The sequence below is a fragment of the Mesocricetus auratus genome, unplaced genomic scaffold, assembly GCF_017639785.1.
Source record: "Mesocricetus auratus isolate SY011 unplaced genomic scaffold, BCM_Maur_2.0 Super-Scaffold_100004, whole genome shotgun sequence".
Taxonomy (NCBI): domain Eukaryota; kingdom Metazoa; phylum Chordata; class Mammalia; order Rodentia; family Cricetidae; genus Mesocricetus; species Mesocricetus auratus.
In genome coordinates this window covers 72,149,151-72,166,892 of record NW_024429189.1, presented here as the reverse complement: position 1 = coordinate 72,166,892, position 17,742 = coordinate 72,149,151, and the positions used below count along the sequence as shown (strand labels likewise).

The 17,742-nt window shown below is 36.3% G+C and overlaps 1 protein-coding gene across 1 annotated transcript in view; it reads right to left on the bottom strand.

The window, feature by feature from the left end:
* Window positions 1-17,742, bottom strand: part of Ccdc73 (coiled-coil domain containing 73) — a 108,704-nt gene that overhangs the window by 5,440 nt on the left and 85,522 nt on the right. Inside the window, exons 12-15 of the mRNA XM_005064544.4 lie at window positions 16,505-16,615; window positions 14,191-14,325; window positions 3,630-3,819; window positions 1,203-2,648 (exon numbers count right to left, since the gene is read on the bottom strand). Of these exons, the coding sequence (XP_005064601.1) occupies window positions 1,203-2,648; window positions 3,630-3,819; window positions 14,191-14,325; window positions 16,505-16,615 (1,882 nt within the window). The remainder of the gene's footprint in view (window positions 1-1,202; window positions 2,649-3,629; window positions 3,820-14,190; window positions 14,326-16,504; window positions 16,616-17,742) is intronic.

The following is a 17,742-nucleotide window of genomic DNA, read 5'->3' as shown; positions in this document are numbered from 1 at the left end:
TCACATCCATCACAAACTACCACTTTGATATGTTTAAAATAGCTATTCATACGGAGTTTTTTGCATGTATGGTATGTTCGTATATGCATGTTTGTGTATGTGTACATGTGTGTGGCAGTGGCTGACATCAGATGACTTCCTCATTCACTTCAGCTTGTATATAGAGGTAGGGTGCTCATTTGAACACAAAACTGGCCCTATTCAGCTAATTTGGCTAGCCAGCTGCCTCCAAGGATTCCAAGACTCTGCTGTAACTCAAGTGAGCTGCTATACCCACAAGCATTTGGGCATTGAAAATCAAACACTGGTTCTTACTTTCACATGGCAAGTGCCTTTACCAGCTACTTCCACTGCCCAATATGTAGTGCATTTTAAATATCTGTAGTGAAAGTTAAACAAGCAGGGAATATGAACCTCAATGTATTACCCCCAAACATCTACATCTCTCTGACAAATCCTGTAATTCACCTGGTTGTACTTTGTTTCCTGGAGTTATTTTTTAAAGGCTATTCTGTCATTCATATACTACTTTAAGAAGAAAATGGACCCTCTAATCTTTAATGTGAATATAACAGGTACATAATTATTAAAGGTTTAAAGTGATTCAAGCAATAACAATAAAACATAATATGAAATTCATTTGCTCTACTTTTGCCAATAAAATGAAGAACAAGTTGGATTTGTAGTGTTGGTGAAGGAACAGGTATAAAAGGAAAAACAGGGAAAGAGAAAAGACCAATTAACTCAGACTGATTCACTAGGTAGTTATTCCTAATTTAAACTCTAGACCTGGTGGTGCCATACTTTGACAATGAAAAACACTTCCAAATGTGGTTGATGATATACTGATACTACTACTTAGATTATGTTAAAAAGTAAGTCATCTGGCCGGTCTGGCCAGCACTCAGGAGGCAGAGCCAGGTGAATCTCTGTAAGAGGTCATCCTGGTCTATAGAGCGAATTCCAGGACAGCCTCCAAAACAATACAGAGAAACCCTATCTCAAAAAACCAAAATAAATAAATAAAAAAGTCATCTGGAGAAAACCATTCCATTTATGTTTGCACTGCATTATGTGTAGGTGAACTTAGATATACAAACACACGTGTATTCTTTTTCACTTTAAACAAATCTGGAGATTTTGTCCAGAAGAGTTAAGTAATAGAAAAAAAGAAAGAATTTAACCATGCCATGTTTTCTTACCTGGTTCAATATTTTTCCTGGTGTCATCCAGACCAACCTTTTTACAAAAAGTCACTTGAGTAATCACTTTGCTTTCTGAACTTACTGGTCTCTCCTTCAGCAATAAAGGAAAGCTGGAAGGCGAAGTGCCCACTTTTTTCATTTGATTTATTTCTGACCAAGGACTAGCGGCTACAAACTTCACATATCCTGGCGTTTTCTTGAGTTTTTTATCTGGAGTAGGAATATCAAAGGCCGACCTTGCACTTGTGTTTACTGAGTCTGCAGATGGTGTTAAATGAGACAAACGTGATTCTTCCATCTGACCTTCACCAAACGTTCCTTCTGACAGGATGTCATTTAATGCCTCTGCTTTCTCTCTATCACTTAGCAACATGCACTGTTTTTCCTTAACATCCACCAAGGAAAAGAGACCACTTTTTGTAGCTTCGGTTATTTGATTCTCACTAGGAAGCTGTTTTTCTGTCATGGGAACTATAGATTTGAAATCTTTGGCTTGTGGAGCAAGACTGTCCCCTTGGTTAATCTGAAAGTCTGAGATGTTCACACTGCTTTCTGAAGATTCCAAATGGTTCTTAAATGGACTGTTTTGTATGTTATTCATATTTTTCCTTGTAGTTCTTTCTGCAGGACTTGAGGCAGGTTTCCCCAATGTTGGCATAGTATTAATAGTGTTTTCTGAATTGTTAAGTACTTTCAAATTCTCAGAGACAGTAGATGGACAGGGTGGACTGATCACCATAGCAGAGACAACAGTTGCTTCAGGAGTCTGGGCAGCTTTACATGAAAAAGGTCCTATGCTGCACTCACTCTCTTCACGTGAGGATTGTTTTATTTTTCGGTACTTATCATCTAGCATAACATTACTAGGATCATATGAGGCATGTTTCTTACACTCATTAAGACTGAGTTTTATATCTAGAAATGAATCTAATCCTGCTTTGGTTTTGTCATGATTTGTACTTTCCTTCTCTGTAGCATTTACCAGATCTGCTGGAAGCAATTTGAATTGCTGTTTCAATGGCTTGTTTTCAGAAACTTCTGTATTATAGTTTCTTTTGTGGGCCATCTCATTTGAAATGCCATTAAAGGGTGCTTTGTTACTTTGAGTCTCTAGAGGTACATCTACACCACTGTGGAGAAGACCTAATCCTTCCATTCCTTCTAGGCATATCTTCTCTGTTTCTAGTGATTCATCTACCACTAAAGAGAAATTGTTCAGTGATTTCAGTTCTGAGCATCCATTGTCGTTTTCCAAGCAAACCCTGTCTTTTACTTCTACAGTGACTGATTTTCTACAGTCAGTAACATTCAGGGCTTGTTCTTGATCACTTACATATTTATCTAGGCAAAGGACTTTGCTTGGGGACATTCCACGTTGGTGTCTGTCCTGAAATACCATAGTATTAGTTTCGTTTTTGGCACTTATTTCAAAAGGTTGTAAATCTGTCATGAAGAGAACACAATAAAATATTATCATCTCAGTAAAGCCTGTTTATAACGTGTCACCTATGTTCTGTGAAAACATATTTAGCCTTAAATAGTCTATTGAACATTAATCATACGACCATGACATCAATTATATTCAAATTTTGAGTTCCTATACTAAAGCAAGTATATGGATGCTAAAGTCTTGGCTCTACTCTGAAACTTGTTAGTTCACAATAGCAAAATCACTTTGGTTTAAAAGGGGCAAGCAGCATGAGGTTATTACCCAGTGGGGCAAGCAGTATGATATAGTTACACAATGGTCTGAATTTTTTCCTATAGTTTCCTTGGGGGCACAAAGTACATTCCTATCTGAACATATAACTAATAAAAATTAATGTATATAGTAACCTCCATTACAACCCAGGTCTAACAACAATTACAAGTTGATAGTTAGCTTTTCAATGTTTGACAATCATCATTTTTTTGTTTATTACTCTCAAGTATTTTAAAATTCTGGAATAATTTTGTGCCAACTCACAGAATATCTCCTTACCCAAGAAAATTTTATCCATCTTTGCTTTAACAATAGATATCATGTAATAAATATAGTTAAAATAACTTAGAACATAAATTTCAGGTCTTAAAGGATTGTATTGGTTCAATCATTCTTTCTCCAACATCTCCACCAAGTGGCTATTCACCCTCAGTTGAGCATGTAGGTCAGTGCCACTTAAAGCAATTATTCATCATGGAGAAACTAGAGATCATTACGATGCTTACTGTGGGTATCTAAACCAAGATGACCTGCTGCTCACCAGAAATACGCCAGAGACCCAGAGGATGTTCTCTGCAGAATGCTTGTTTACACACACATGAAGAGGTGTTTCCCAAATGTACTGGAAAGGCCCTAAAGCAAAGCTGTGTAACTGACAGCCCCCTTAAACACCAGGGAAGGCCCACCATGGGGCTTTACCAATGATGTACTTTTAAGATTACCTTTTGCAATTTCTTCTATAGGTAGGTCTTTCATTTTTTCCTTTTCTCTGTTGTGATCGGTATCTGAACAAAAACTCTTTGCATTTTCCCCCCATATTTCTTGACCAGAATTGTATTTTTGTATGCTGGTGTTTTCTGATTTTTTACTGGATAGTTCATCACTATTTTCATTATTTAGTTCCGGAATATTCTAGTATAAAATAGAAAAAGGTTGTTTCAATGTGCTAAATATTTGAACAAACTTTGCTGATAAAAGTGGATTTTAGTTCAGCTATTCAGCAATTTCTATTTGAAATCAAATGCTTTCAAACATGTCTATCACATTATTATACCTCACAGGCAGGCAAATTAGGGGTAGGATTAACTTGGGTAAGGCAAATTGTTCAAGTAGTATTTTATATACCTATAAGATAGCAAACAAACTGCGAGTGGTGGCACATACCTACACTTCCAGCACTCAGGAGGCTGAAGCAACAGGATCATCAGGAGTTTGGAGCCAGCCTGGACTTTAGTGCCTTCCAAGTCAGCCTAGACTACAGTGTGGACTCTGTCTCTCACATAAAATACTGATCACATGACCCACGATGCACTGCACTAGGCTTAGGAATTCAATAATGAACAAAACACAGTCCCTGCCCTCAAAAAACTTAGTTTGGTATTCAAACTAGAAAAGACAAGACAACTTTAATAAAACGTAGGGAATGTACAGCACCATGAATGCATGTAGAATCCCATGTCCCTGCTTTGAAGTATGATGAGGAGTCACAGATGAGGATGGGGAGAGCAGGGAGGGGGTTTGAGAGGGAGATGAATGCAGACTTTCAGAGACATCCTTCACTTTTCCTTCTAAGTGAGTTAACTAAACCCAGCTCATGAAAATGCTGTCAAGATTGAATCATATATACAAAACCTTTACAGCACACTGTCTTCAGTTACTGGTAATAAGAGCTCTTTTTTTTTTTCCAGTTTAAGGGGCCACCTAGGAGGTAAAAAGAAAAGAATAAAGCAGTGAAATACAGTAAAGAAAAGGGAGTTGGATATTTGAAGGGGGAAAATCTCAAGTATTTAAAAGAGACTGAAAGTATACGTTAGATACAGTGTCCAGTGGATGTAGTGATTAGTTAGATACAGTGTCCAGTGGATGTAGTGATTGATGGATGGGCTGGGGTGACAAAACCAAATTGCTTTGTGCCTAAGAATGAATAGGAGTAACGAAGAAAAAGAACATGAGTTGTTTTGCAGCAAATGTAGCTCAACATAGAAAGGAAAGCCTTAGAGATAGAACTTTTATCATGAATGGATGTTAGATTTTGTCAAAGGTTTTTCTCCATTTGATGAGATAACCACAGGGTTTCTGTCCTTTAGTCTGTTTATGTGTTGGATTTTGTTTACTGATTTATATATGTTTATATATGGTAATCCCTGCATCTCTAGGATGAAGCCAATTTAATCGTGGCATATAATCATTTTTGTGTATCCTTGAATTCAGTTTGTGGGTATTTTGCTGAGAATTTTGTACATCCGTGTCCATCAAAGATTAGCCTATAATTTTCTTTTTTATTGGATCTTTGTCTGACTTGAGTATCAGGGCAATACTGACTCTGTAACAGGAATTTGGAAACATTCCTTTGGTTTCTATTTTGCAAAATAAAAAAATTATTGGCATTAGTTCCTTTTTGAAGGTCTTGTAGAATTCTGTACTAAATCCAGCTAGCCCTGGAGTTTTTTTAGTTGGGAGATTAAGTTCATCTCGATTTGACTTTAGCCTCATATCTAGAAATTAACCCACTTCTTTTAGAGTTTCCAGTTTGGCAAAATATAGATTTTAAAGTATGTTCTTACAAATCTCTGAATTTCCTTGGTATCTGTTGTAATGCCTCCATTTTCATATCTTATTTTATTAATTTGGATCATCTCTTTTGGTTAATTTGGCTGAAGGTTTGCCAATTTAGAGATGTAGTGGGAGATAGCTGAAAATGTTTAATTGCAAGTGAAAACAAACTAAAGCCCAGGAAAAAAAATTCTAGCTGACAAACACATTAAAATAAAATACATATTAAAACTGGTAAAATGCCAGGCATGGGGCTGCACACTTGAGTTCACAGTACCCAAAAGGCTAAGGCTATGAGTTTGAGGCCAGCCTGGTTTATAGTGAGGACCGGGCTGGTAAAAGATACACAGATATGTGTCTCCAAAAGCAAACAAATGGAGAGAGGGAGAGAGGGAGGGACGGAGGGAGGGATGGAGGGAGGGACGGAGGGAGGGACGGAGGGATGGAGGGAGAGGCAAACAAGGTATTTGCTGCAGTGATATGATTTCTAAACATTTACCTTCAAGAAATGATGACAGAAATGTTTATATGAGGATGTCTGATAAGAAAGGCATGGATGAATTTATCATGGCATATCTTAGCCAAACAATGGAAATCATTATATAGATTTACTGATTTAGAAAGGTGTTTGCTATTTAGAAGGTTTGGGTTTAGGGATTGTTTCTTTGTTTCTGGTTTTTAGAGACAGGGTTTCTGTGTAGCCCTGGCTGTCCTGGAATTTGCTCTGTAGACCAGGCTGGCCTCAAACTCATCTGCCTCTGCCTCCTGAGTACTGGGATTAAAGGTGTGCAACACAATTGCCTTGCTCCAGAAGGTTTTGTTCTTGTTGTTTTAAGGTAAAATTATAAAAAGTTTAAAACATAATTACCATGTGACCTAGCAGTTCCTCTCTACTCTTCCGTTTACCATAGGACCACAGATAAGGACTCTCCAACCAACAACAGAGATGCAGAGATTCATTACTTATAGCAGCATTATTCACACCAGCCAGGGGATGGGAATAATCCTGTGTACATCAACAAATGAGCAGAACTTGGCATGTTCATATGGTGGAATACTACAAATAGTAAAAAGGGACAGAGTTCTAATAGGAGCTACAGAAAGTGAAGAAGCTTGAAAAAAACCACTGAATTGTAATTTTAGGTGCAACCATTTAAAAATGGTTAAAATGGTCAGGCAGTCGTAGTGCACACCTTTAATCCCAGTGGACCAGAGGCAGAGGCAGGTGGATCTCTGTGAGTTCAAGGCCAGCCTGACCTACAGAGTGAGTTCCAGGACAGACAAGGCTACACAGAGAAACCCTGTCTGGAAAAACAAAACAAAAGGGCAAAATGACAAGTTTGTATATATATTTTCTCAATAAAATAATTTAAAATCTGGACTCAATTGCATATGTCTGCAACCCAGCACTGGGAGTGGGGAGACAGAGCATGGCAGATGCTGAAAATTCACTGGCCGGCCTAGCCTAGTTTAAATACTGATCATCTGGCTCAGTGAGAGATCTTGTCTCAAGGTAATAAAAAGGACAACCATACAAGACACCTGGCTTCCTGCTCTGGTCTCCCTCTACTTGCATATGGGCACATATACCTGCACACTCATGCAAAAGAAAATATCTTAAATTTTGCAGGATCCCCAATATGCAAAGGAAAATACCTTAATTTTTAAAATGTGTATGCATATGAATGTCTTAAATGTGTTTCTATAAATCCTTGTATAAAACATTTCCTGGAAAGTCACAAAATTTAGCAGTTATCCATTCTGGGAGGTGAGCTTATAAATGATTTTCAATTTAACATTTTAAGATTTATTGATTTACTCATTTATTTGTATATATGCTTGCCTGCATGCGTTTATACATAGGACATGCATATAGGATACCACAGAGAGTAGAAAAGGGCATCAGATCCCCCAGAACTGGAATTGCAGGTGTAAGTTGCCATGTGTTCTGAGAATGGAACTGAGGTCCTCTTCAAGAACATTAAGTGCTCTGAATCACTGAACTATCTTTCTAGCCCCCAGTTTTGTCTTTTAAAGTTTCTGTGTTATCTAAATTTCTTAACATGAAAATGCATGACTTATTGATTTTAAAAAGCCATTTCAATTTAAAAATAAATGAATGCTGGAAGTTTATTCATGAATGCAAACTTTATATTTTTTGAGACAGGATATTGTTTTGTAGGCCAGCATATCCGGAATTCACAATCCAATTCTCTTAGCTCTGCCTACTGATACATTCATTTTTGTATTCATCAGATCACTCCTAAGCTTCTTTTATGGATATTAAAATCAGCGTTTCTGTTTAGACTGCTGTGCTATTTTGTTCCACTGTATTTACATCATCATTTATTTTTTTATTTTTTTGAGACATGATGTCATGTATTCTAGGTTGGCCTCAAACTCACTGTGAGCAAGGATGACCTTGAACTTTTGATCTTCCTGCCTCGTATCCCAAGTGCTGGGATTACAGGTTTGCAGCCCATGCCCAGTTTTATGTAGAGCTGGGAGTTGAACCCAGAGCTTCATGCATCTTAAAATGATCTTTCAAAAAAGTAAATCTGATCATTTTACTCTTCTGTTTAAAAACCCAAAATTGTAAAAAGCAAACTCCTATAAATGGACGGTCCTCCTCTCTCTACTGTGCCTATCCTCTCAAGCAAACTCCTATAAATGGACGGTCCTCCTCTCTCTACTGTGCCTATCCTCTCAAGCTTTCCTGTCACTGATTGTATTACCAGAATCCTCTGCAACCACACTAAACTACTAGGTCCATATAGAATAAAGTTTTATATTTCTTATTTCTGACTATACTATTTCACCTACTTGATGTATTACCTGTGCCTGGAATGTTCTTATTGTTGACAGCTCACAAAGCACGCTTCCTAGGTGTGAGATCTACTGTGAGCAGCCCTGCCTGTTGATATCACCTTCTCCTCAGGTGCTGTTCTCAGAGAGTTATAATTATGCATGTCCCTGTTTCTCCTTCGATAGCACAAGTTCCCACAAACACCTGTATGATCTCTGCATGTTTTCATCATTTTCCACAGTGTGTGGCAATAGACTATGGCAAGTGAATGCTCACCAAATAAGTTACAGGCAAAAGAATGAAGGGATCTGGGAACAAGCACACATGTTAGTTATACCAGTTTTATGAAAAGATTAGACACAGCAAAATAAGAATTCTCATTTGGGTAGAACTAACTACAAAGTGCTTTCAAGTAGTATATATTTCTAGAACATTTACTGTTATTTCTAGTCATGCTGAAGTAATATGTCCTTGAACTTGCCTTTTCAAAGTAAATTATTAGATGAGTAGATTAAATATATGAGATAAGATCACCCAGACAAAGGACTACAGTGAAAACTGTTCTTTCACAGAAAAATCTCTACAGTTACCAAGCTATTCCTGTGGGAATGAAGAATGACAAGAATGGTCAGCATGGAAGTGTATGGGAAGCAGTTTATCTAATGTTATTTCTTTGTCAGGTAATTAAGTAATTTTTGTTTGTTTGTTTGTTTTTTCAAGACAAGATTTCTCTGTGTAGCTTTGGAGCCTGTCCTGGAACTCACTCTGTAGAACAGGCAGGCCCTGAACTCACAGAGATCCTCCGGCCTCTGCCTCCCAAGTACTGGGATTAAAGGCATGCACCACAACCACCTGGAACTTAAAGTAATTTTTAAAGCAAAATGAGAAACATTATACAGTAAAGTCCATAAATTATGTAGAAGCAAAATGTATACTAACAGTAACACAAAGGACAGGAAGGAGAACAATGACAACATGGATGTAGAGGGTTTTTTCCCATAAAAAGCTCTGGCATATTATTTGAAAATACATTATGACAAACTCTGGAGTAGGGAATCAGCAAGCCATCTCTTGTGGGACAAATCCAGGCCCATGCCTGTTCTAATGCATATGATTTTATTGGTACAGAACAATATTTATTGTAAATGTACTTAACACCATTAAGCTATGTGTACAAAATGTTAAAATAGAAAACTTAATGCTATATATATATATACATATATATAACCACAATAATAAAATGTAAGTAATAGTCCTCTAGGAATAAATAAATAAAAGGCATTCTGCATGCTGGGAATCCCAATACTCAGGGAGACAGAGGCTGGAAGACCATAAGTTCAAATTCATCCTTTGCTACACAATGAGTTCAAGGTAGCCTAGGCTATATAAGATCCTGTCTAAAAAACAACAGCACCAAAAAGAGGGGGAAGAAAATAAACATTTCTATTACAGTAATTAAAGTTATAAACATTATTAATTTTTGTTTTGACTTTTTGTCTTACTGATTTTTTAAGTTTTTTTTTGTATTTTCAATTTTTTTGTTGTTTTTCCTTTCTTTGAGACAGAGAAAGAACATGAAGTTGGGTAGATAGGGAAATAGGGACAATCTTGGAGGAGTTGGAGGAAAAGAAAACATGATCAAAATACATTATATAAAAACATTTTAAAATAAAAATCTTAAAACAATATAAAAGTGGAGTTGATATATTCATTATTACATAGACTAGACCTAGGACAGCAAGTATTACCACAATAAAGAAGGACACTTGATAATGATATAAATAAAGGCCAATTAATCAGGAGGATGTAACAGTCATAAATGTGCCCTAACTATCATAGATCAAATGCCTGCTGAGTTTAAAATGCATGAAGCAATACTGAGCAGAACTGAGAGGAGAAGGAGATTCACAGTTGAAACTTAAGGTGGGACAAGAGCACAAACAACTCAGGTAGTAGAGGCTTGAGCGGCCAGCAGCTGCCTCGCTTGTCCACCATTCGCCAGAGAAGCTACAGAACATAACTTGATTTTTAAGGGTACATGAAATAGTCACCACGGTAGACAATATGCTTCATCATCAAACAAGTCTTGATATGTTTAAAGGGATGAAAAATAAATCTTACATAAAATGTTATATTACCACAACCAAATTTAATTTAGAAATTCTTAAATATTTGGAGATTAAACAACATACTTCTAAAAGGTCATACCAATATCCATGGGTCAAAAAGTATTCCACAATAAAAGTCTTAAGACACTTTGAACTGGTAGATTTGGTGACATATACCTGTAAACCCAGTACTCAGGAAATGGAGTCAGAAGGACCACAAGTCTAAAGGCAGCATGGGCTACACAAGGGAACCATGTCATCATCATCATCATCATCATCATCATCATTTAAAAATAAAATTACAAGGGCTGGGATGTATCTCAGAGCCAGAGTGTTTTCCTAGCATTTGCATTCCATGGTATTGAGTAAAAGTGAAAATTATATCAAAGTCTACAGAATACAGGTAAAAGCAACAAGAGGAAACTTCGCCACTCTAAATGTTTGCAATTAGAAAACAAGATAAGTAAACAATCAGTACTCTAAGGTGCAATAAACAGCAGCTAGAAAGAGGAAATAAATCTGAAGTAACTAGTATGGAGAAAATAAGAAAGGAACGTCAAAATAGCAAGGGAACAAAAATGCATGGAAAACCAATGAGACCTAGTCCCCAGAAAAACAGAAAATCCTCTAAACAAACTGGTCAAGAAAAATAACTTGAATTCCCACTATCAAGAAATGAAAATGAACATAACAGATATCCCTGAAGTCCAGATCATAATTAGGGGCTATCTTGAAAAATTATAATCCAATACATTCTAAAAATATAAAATAAATGAACACTCCTAGACAAATATGGCCTATTAAAATTGAACCAAGAAGATATAAGAAAACCTAAGCAAATCAATAACACACAGTGAGATCTATATAATAATTAAAAAGATTCTCCAGCAACAACAATAAAATGTCCAAGACTGGACAGACTCATGTTTAATTTTATCAGCCACTCAAAGAACACTGGTTATTCAAAACTAGACCAAAGTTATGCTGCATTCCAATATCAATCAAGATATAAAGAACAATGGAAAACACACACTGAGTAGCTGTATAAATAGGACATCATGCACACCTGGCACAGAACTCAACAACACACTATAGAGATTGTATATCACAGTCAATTGAGATGCATCCCAGAGACAAAAGAATGTTTCAACAGGGTGGGAAACCCATCCCTAACCCCCACCAGCTGCAACACTCGGTAGAACTGGCCCTGCACCTTGCCAGGGATCACAATAGAACCAATACTGTTAGCTTAGGTGTAAGTAAGCCAGCCCCAAAACTGTGACCATGGCAGAACTGTTCCCATTTCCCATCTGTAGGACCTACAGGTGCTCAGCTCCAGACTCAGGGATATGACTTGGCCTGCCCCAAAATCCATACCATCTATGATCTACTGATCATGTGAAGGGACCTGACCTGTAGACCCAAAGCTGTAAGATCTCCACAACACAGGGTGGCAGCCGAATGTCCAGAAAGGGTCCTAGTGGGGGCCCAGCATTGAACCAGACTCTTTGCAATGAAAACTTGCAAGTATCGATGTGTAGACAAAGGGGTATATGGCATGACTTGTTGGGCTGCACTGCAGCTTCCATGATGAGATTTTTAATTATTTCCCTTTTTTATTTTCTCATTTTATTTTCTTCTTTTTTTTATCTCGAATTTTATTGGGGGGAGCAGGGGCAGAGGGCAGATATGAAGGGACAGGGAATGAATGGGATGAAGATACTTGATGTGAAAACACATAGAATAAATTTTAAAAATTAAAAAAATGTTTCAACATATACAGCCAATAAACATATCCCACAAACACAGCCAAGGATAAAAATCATAGAATCATTTAAATAGATAGAGAAAAGGCTTTTTAGGAAAAACCGACATCCCTCCTAAAAGCACTGAAGAAACCAAGCACAGAAGGATACACCTAAACATAATAAAAAGGCTGTATAGCCAGCATGGTACTCAATGAGGGGAAGCACTGACACATGTCCTCTAATAATGTAATAAGGCAGAGAGGGGGCCAGGCGTTGGTGGCGCACGCCTTTAATCCCAGCACTCGGGAGGTAGAGGCAGGCGGATCTCTGTGAGTTCGAGGCCAGCCTGGACTACCAAGGGAGTTCCAGGACAGCCTCCAAAGCCACAAAGAAACCCTGTCTCGAAAAACCAAAAAAAAAAAAAAAAAAAAAAAAAAAAAAGGCAGAGAGGGAGATACAAATGGGAAAGGAAGAAGTTAAATTATCCCTGCTTGTAGATGATACAAGCCTATACTGAGAAAAACACTACTCTCCCTAAAAACTCTGAGATCTGATAAGAAAGTCCAGAAAAGTAGGGCAAAATCAACACAGAAAATCCACCAGCTTTTCCAGTTATCAGAGAACTCATTAACAAATTAAGGGCACATCCCATGACAAGTTTGAGTCTTGAGGAAAAACAATGACTGTCCTCGTTTTGCATCTCTGTTGCTATGATAAAACATTGACCAAAATTAACTTAGAGGAAAAAATGCTTATGTCATCATACAAATCACAGGTCACAGTCCATTTTGAGGGAAGTCAAGGCAGAAACTCAAGGAAGGAACCTGGAGACAGGAACTGAAGTAGAGACCTCTAATGAATGCTTACTGGCTTGTGTTGCATGATATTTGTACACTGTGTGAAGATGTTGTAATAAAAAGTTGAACAGCTAAGAGGTATAGGCAGGATTTCTGGGGAGAGAAAGAAAGGAGGAATCTAGGCATGGAGGAGATGACAGGAGACATGGAGATGAAGCAGGAAGTGCAAGATGGAAGAGAGGTAACACCACATGACAGAACGTAATTAATATCAATGGGTTAATTTAAGTTAAACAGCTAGTTGGGAACAAGCCTAAGCTATAGGCCGAGCTTCCATGATTAATCAGAAGTCTCTGTGTCATCACTGGGAGCTGGCTGGCAGGACAGAAAGACTCATTACAGGCTTGCTTCCTCAGCTGCCTTTCTTATACAACCCGGGATTACCTGCCCAGAGGTAGCTCTGCCAACATGGGGCTGCCCCTTCCTCAGTCATTAATCAAGACATGACCACAGGCTTCCAATGGAGGCAATTCTTCAATTAAGTGTCCTTCTTCCCAGGTGATTCTGGTTTGCATCAAATTGAGAAAAACTAACACAATCTCAATGGAAATAGAGGGGAATTCTCTTGCATAAATTGATAAATATTAGAAGTGAAATGGAACTGTAAGAAATCTACAACAGCCAAAAGTAATGGAAAAAATAAACCAACACAACGGAAGGATGTGATGTGAAGATGAGTTTAAGAGCTGCACTAGTATAGATACTGTGCTGCTGGCATCAATTTAAGTGTCTAATAAATAAAAGGATCAACACAACAGAGTCTAGAAGCAGACCCACAGATTTCAGAGAAAGTCGCAGGCTACAGTGAGAGAAAGAATAACTTTCTTTTTTTCTTTTTCTTTTCTTTTCTTTTCTTTTTTTTTTTTTGGAGGCAGGGTGCCTCTATGCAGTCCTGGCTAGTCTGAAATTTGGTATGTAGACCAGGCTGACCTTGAACTCACTCACCTGCCTCTGCTTCATGAATGCTGGGATTAAAGGTGTGAACCACTATACTGGGCAAGAACAGGGTTTTCAACAAATGTGGCCTCAGGATAATTAAAAATCTAAATCCAAGGGACTCTTGAATCTTATGTTAAACTCCACACATATGCCAAATAAAATTGTACGACAAACAACATGGTTATAAGTAACTTGTTAAAATGCTGAGCAACTTAAAATATAAAATGGAAAAAATCACCTAATTTAACAGTTAATACCCCCCAAAATTTTACCTGAAACATCTTGCATTCCTCATTTTTTTTCTGATCATGCAATCTGTTGTAATGTTCTTCCAATTTAGCATGAGTTTTCTTAAGTAATGACAACTCATTTTTAATCTCATTCGTTTCTCCACAAAGTTCTTCAACCTAGGATAAAATTAAGTCAAAATGAGCATATATTTTACCTGAAAAATTAATGTTTTATAAAATAAATAATAACAAAATTAACTATCTGAATTAAGAAACAACGTTGTAATAGTGATCAGTGTTTAACAAACATGATTGTATATTCACACTCTTTGAGAAATGTGAGACTTAACCATGTGCAAACAGAAAGGAGCAGTAACAATTGAAATCCAAAATTGAACCTAGTGCCTGTGCCCCTAAATACCTTCTTACAAAATTTTTCGCCTTAGTCATGAAATCTATCTTCATTGCTGCACACTGGATGTGCAGAGTTTAGCTGAGCTATCTGGAGGTGCAGAACACTAAGTGTTACAACAGACTCTGGCACCTGAGCCTCATGTTTCCACTGCATGGCCAGCTCACAATCGCTTTCTTGTGGGGGTGATGCTCCTCCATAGAAACTTCACATGTGATTACAAACACATAGACACAAAGACTGTATAGATCTGCTCTCCAGTTAAAAAATCCTTACAAAACATAAGTGGCTTTCCTTATTCTGCTTAGCTTATTATAGTTTTGATTTATGATTATAATTATGATAGTTTATGATATGTGGTTTATGATTACATAATCTGCAAATCTTATGATAAACTATTTTATTTAAACTTACAAATTATAGCTTTACCAATACAGTTGTCTTTCCTTTTTTTCTAAAGTATTATTTAGCTGTTTATGTGTGTACTTGTGCAAAAGTTTGTGTTCACGGAGACCAGAATTGGGCATCAGAAACCCTGGTCATTAGCCTTCCAGTATGGGTGCTGGGAACTTAACAGATACGCCATCTCTCCAGCCCCATTTCCTCCATTCTTAATCACTCATTTGCCTTGGAAGATGGCTACTGTTGTATTCACAGAAGAGAAAACAAATGTTAGCTTGCTTTGCTTAGCTTAACTGCACAGGCAGTGGAAGCCCAGTTTCCAGATACACACAACTGTACACACACACACACACACACACACACACACACACACACACACACACACACAGGTGCCAGTTTATGCAGCATGTATGTTACATTTAATTTACAGCTCCTGGAATGCAAACCAGAGTAACTGATGTTACTGTACTTGTTCCTTGATGATACATTTTCCTGGTGGAGATTATTAGCCAACTTTTAGTATTGTGATGTAAGTATGAAATCCTGTAACCAATTTTAGTATTGTAATGTTAAGTATGAAATATTTTTCTTAGATTTAAATAAGGCATATCAAAACCAACAATGACCAAATTGATCTCTTGAAACTTTGAATTAGGAAAACTAATTAACTACAAATAAATTCTGTTTTCTATATCAGAAATCAAATAAAATAACCTACATAGAATTTTATAAAACTTACATTCAGATATACATTAGTATAATAAAGAAAATGATATAATTAACATAGCAGTCTAAAATAGAATCATATTTCTAAATTATAGTTCCATAAACTCAGTGAACTACTGTGTTAGTTCTTTTTTTAAAGAGTGATTAAAGACAATTATCTTAATTCCTAAGGAGCTGAAAAGGCAATGAAAATTGGTACTAGAAAATCCAATTTTGTGATCTATCAGTTTTTGAAGTAAAATTTTGCTTTGCAACTTTAATTTACATCATTTCTACATTTGTTTTACATATCTTATCAAAATTAACATTTAGTGTAAAAGAGAAAAATGACTTAAAGGAAGCAACTGTTTACAACATGTAATTTCATAACAAAGTATTAGTATAACAGAACTCAACTACTGCAAACACGTTCTAACATGGCTCTGACACATCTCAACAAAACTACTGAGGAAAGCAACCTTGCCCTGCTACCAATGGTTTACATATGGTTCTAATTCACTAAGATGCACCGAATCATTTTATTTAGATGAAAATTAATTTTCTCTGCCACATATTAATAGCTATTCTATATAGTCACATATGTTTTATACATGTATATAAACACATACACATATAGTCTTCCATGCATGAAAACACTAAAGGGAATTTTATTAAACTTAGTTTTTAAAAATACACTCACTTTGATGGAATTATGAGTACAAGAAGAAAATGTGTTTGACTTATCAGTTTTGTAGTACTTTCTTAGCATTCAATAGTTATTTTAAATGTCTATAGCTATTTTAAATACTTTAATATTTTACAATTTAATAAACCTACATGTCTCTTCCAAGTTCCTAGTGCTTTCTCATGCTCATTCTGAAGATTAAGGAACTTTTCTTCATTTTCTTTTACCTTCTCCCTCTGCAGCTCATTATCTCTTTCAAGGGTCTGCAATAAAATTAATTATCCAAAAAATAATCAATACCACATTAATGAATTTTGATGTGTTTTATGTTGCTCAGACCTTTGCGTGGAACATGCTGAAAGTGCCATACAGATCAGTGATAATGTGCTACCTCAACAATAATTTTCATAAATTAACAGAAAGGTGCTTAGAGTTTTGCTAACAGGAAATAGGGGGAGGTTATGATGAAGAAACGGCTATAAAAGGGTATAAAAACATTGCCATTATTCAGTTTCACTGCATAAGTTTTAATGTACTGAAAAAGTAATATAAAGTACAGCATTGAAAAGCATGAAATGTAGCATAATCCAACCTAACCTACTAAAATTTTTAACTACATGAGATGTTTTTACCTGTTTATTTTAGGAATTAACTGGCTAGAAACCCTTAAAAACAATTTTAATTTCAAATTAATACTTTTTAGACTAACTTACTTAACACATCACTTAGTTACTTCATTGAACTAATGTAAAAGAATCACCCTATCCTGCTCCCTCAAAACACAAAACAAAACAAATATATATATAAACATATATATGATGCAAAAGCCACAAAGAATAAAACGTTTTTTTAATTTAAAAATAAAAATATTATCAAGTGTTTTCTAAGACTAAAATTTAGGAACTATGAATCCCTATCACTAATATTATTAGGTCTCTTTACTATCTGTAATTTAAGCAAACTGAAGAATAGTATCTTTATATCTAATGCATCTAGAATTTTAAGTTCATCTGTTTATCATTTATAAAGCTATGCATACATGATAACAATTTCCAGCTACACAAAACAATACAAAATGGAAAGAAAGGTGGAAGCAGTCTCTCTGAGTTCTTCTTCCTAAAGTCAGCACTTTATAAGTTTCTATAGTCAGAGGCTGTCACCGCAGGAAAAGTGAACAAAACGTCTTTACACACAGCTGAGAACCTTATCACACATACTTACTGCTCTGCAATGTGCTTTTCTAAAAGGCAAACGATCTCCTGTTTACCTCCCATACTATTGAATACAAATTCATCTCATTTGAAAGTCTTAAGTACATCCCATTTAAAGAGTTCTCAGTAACATCTAGAATATCAGTGTGTAGATCATGACAACACATCTAATAAAAAGC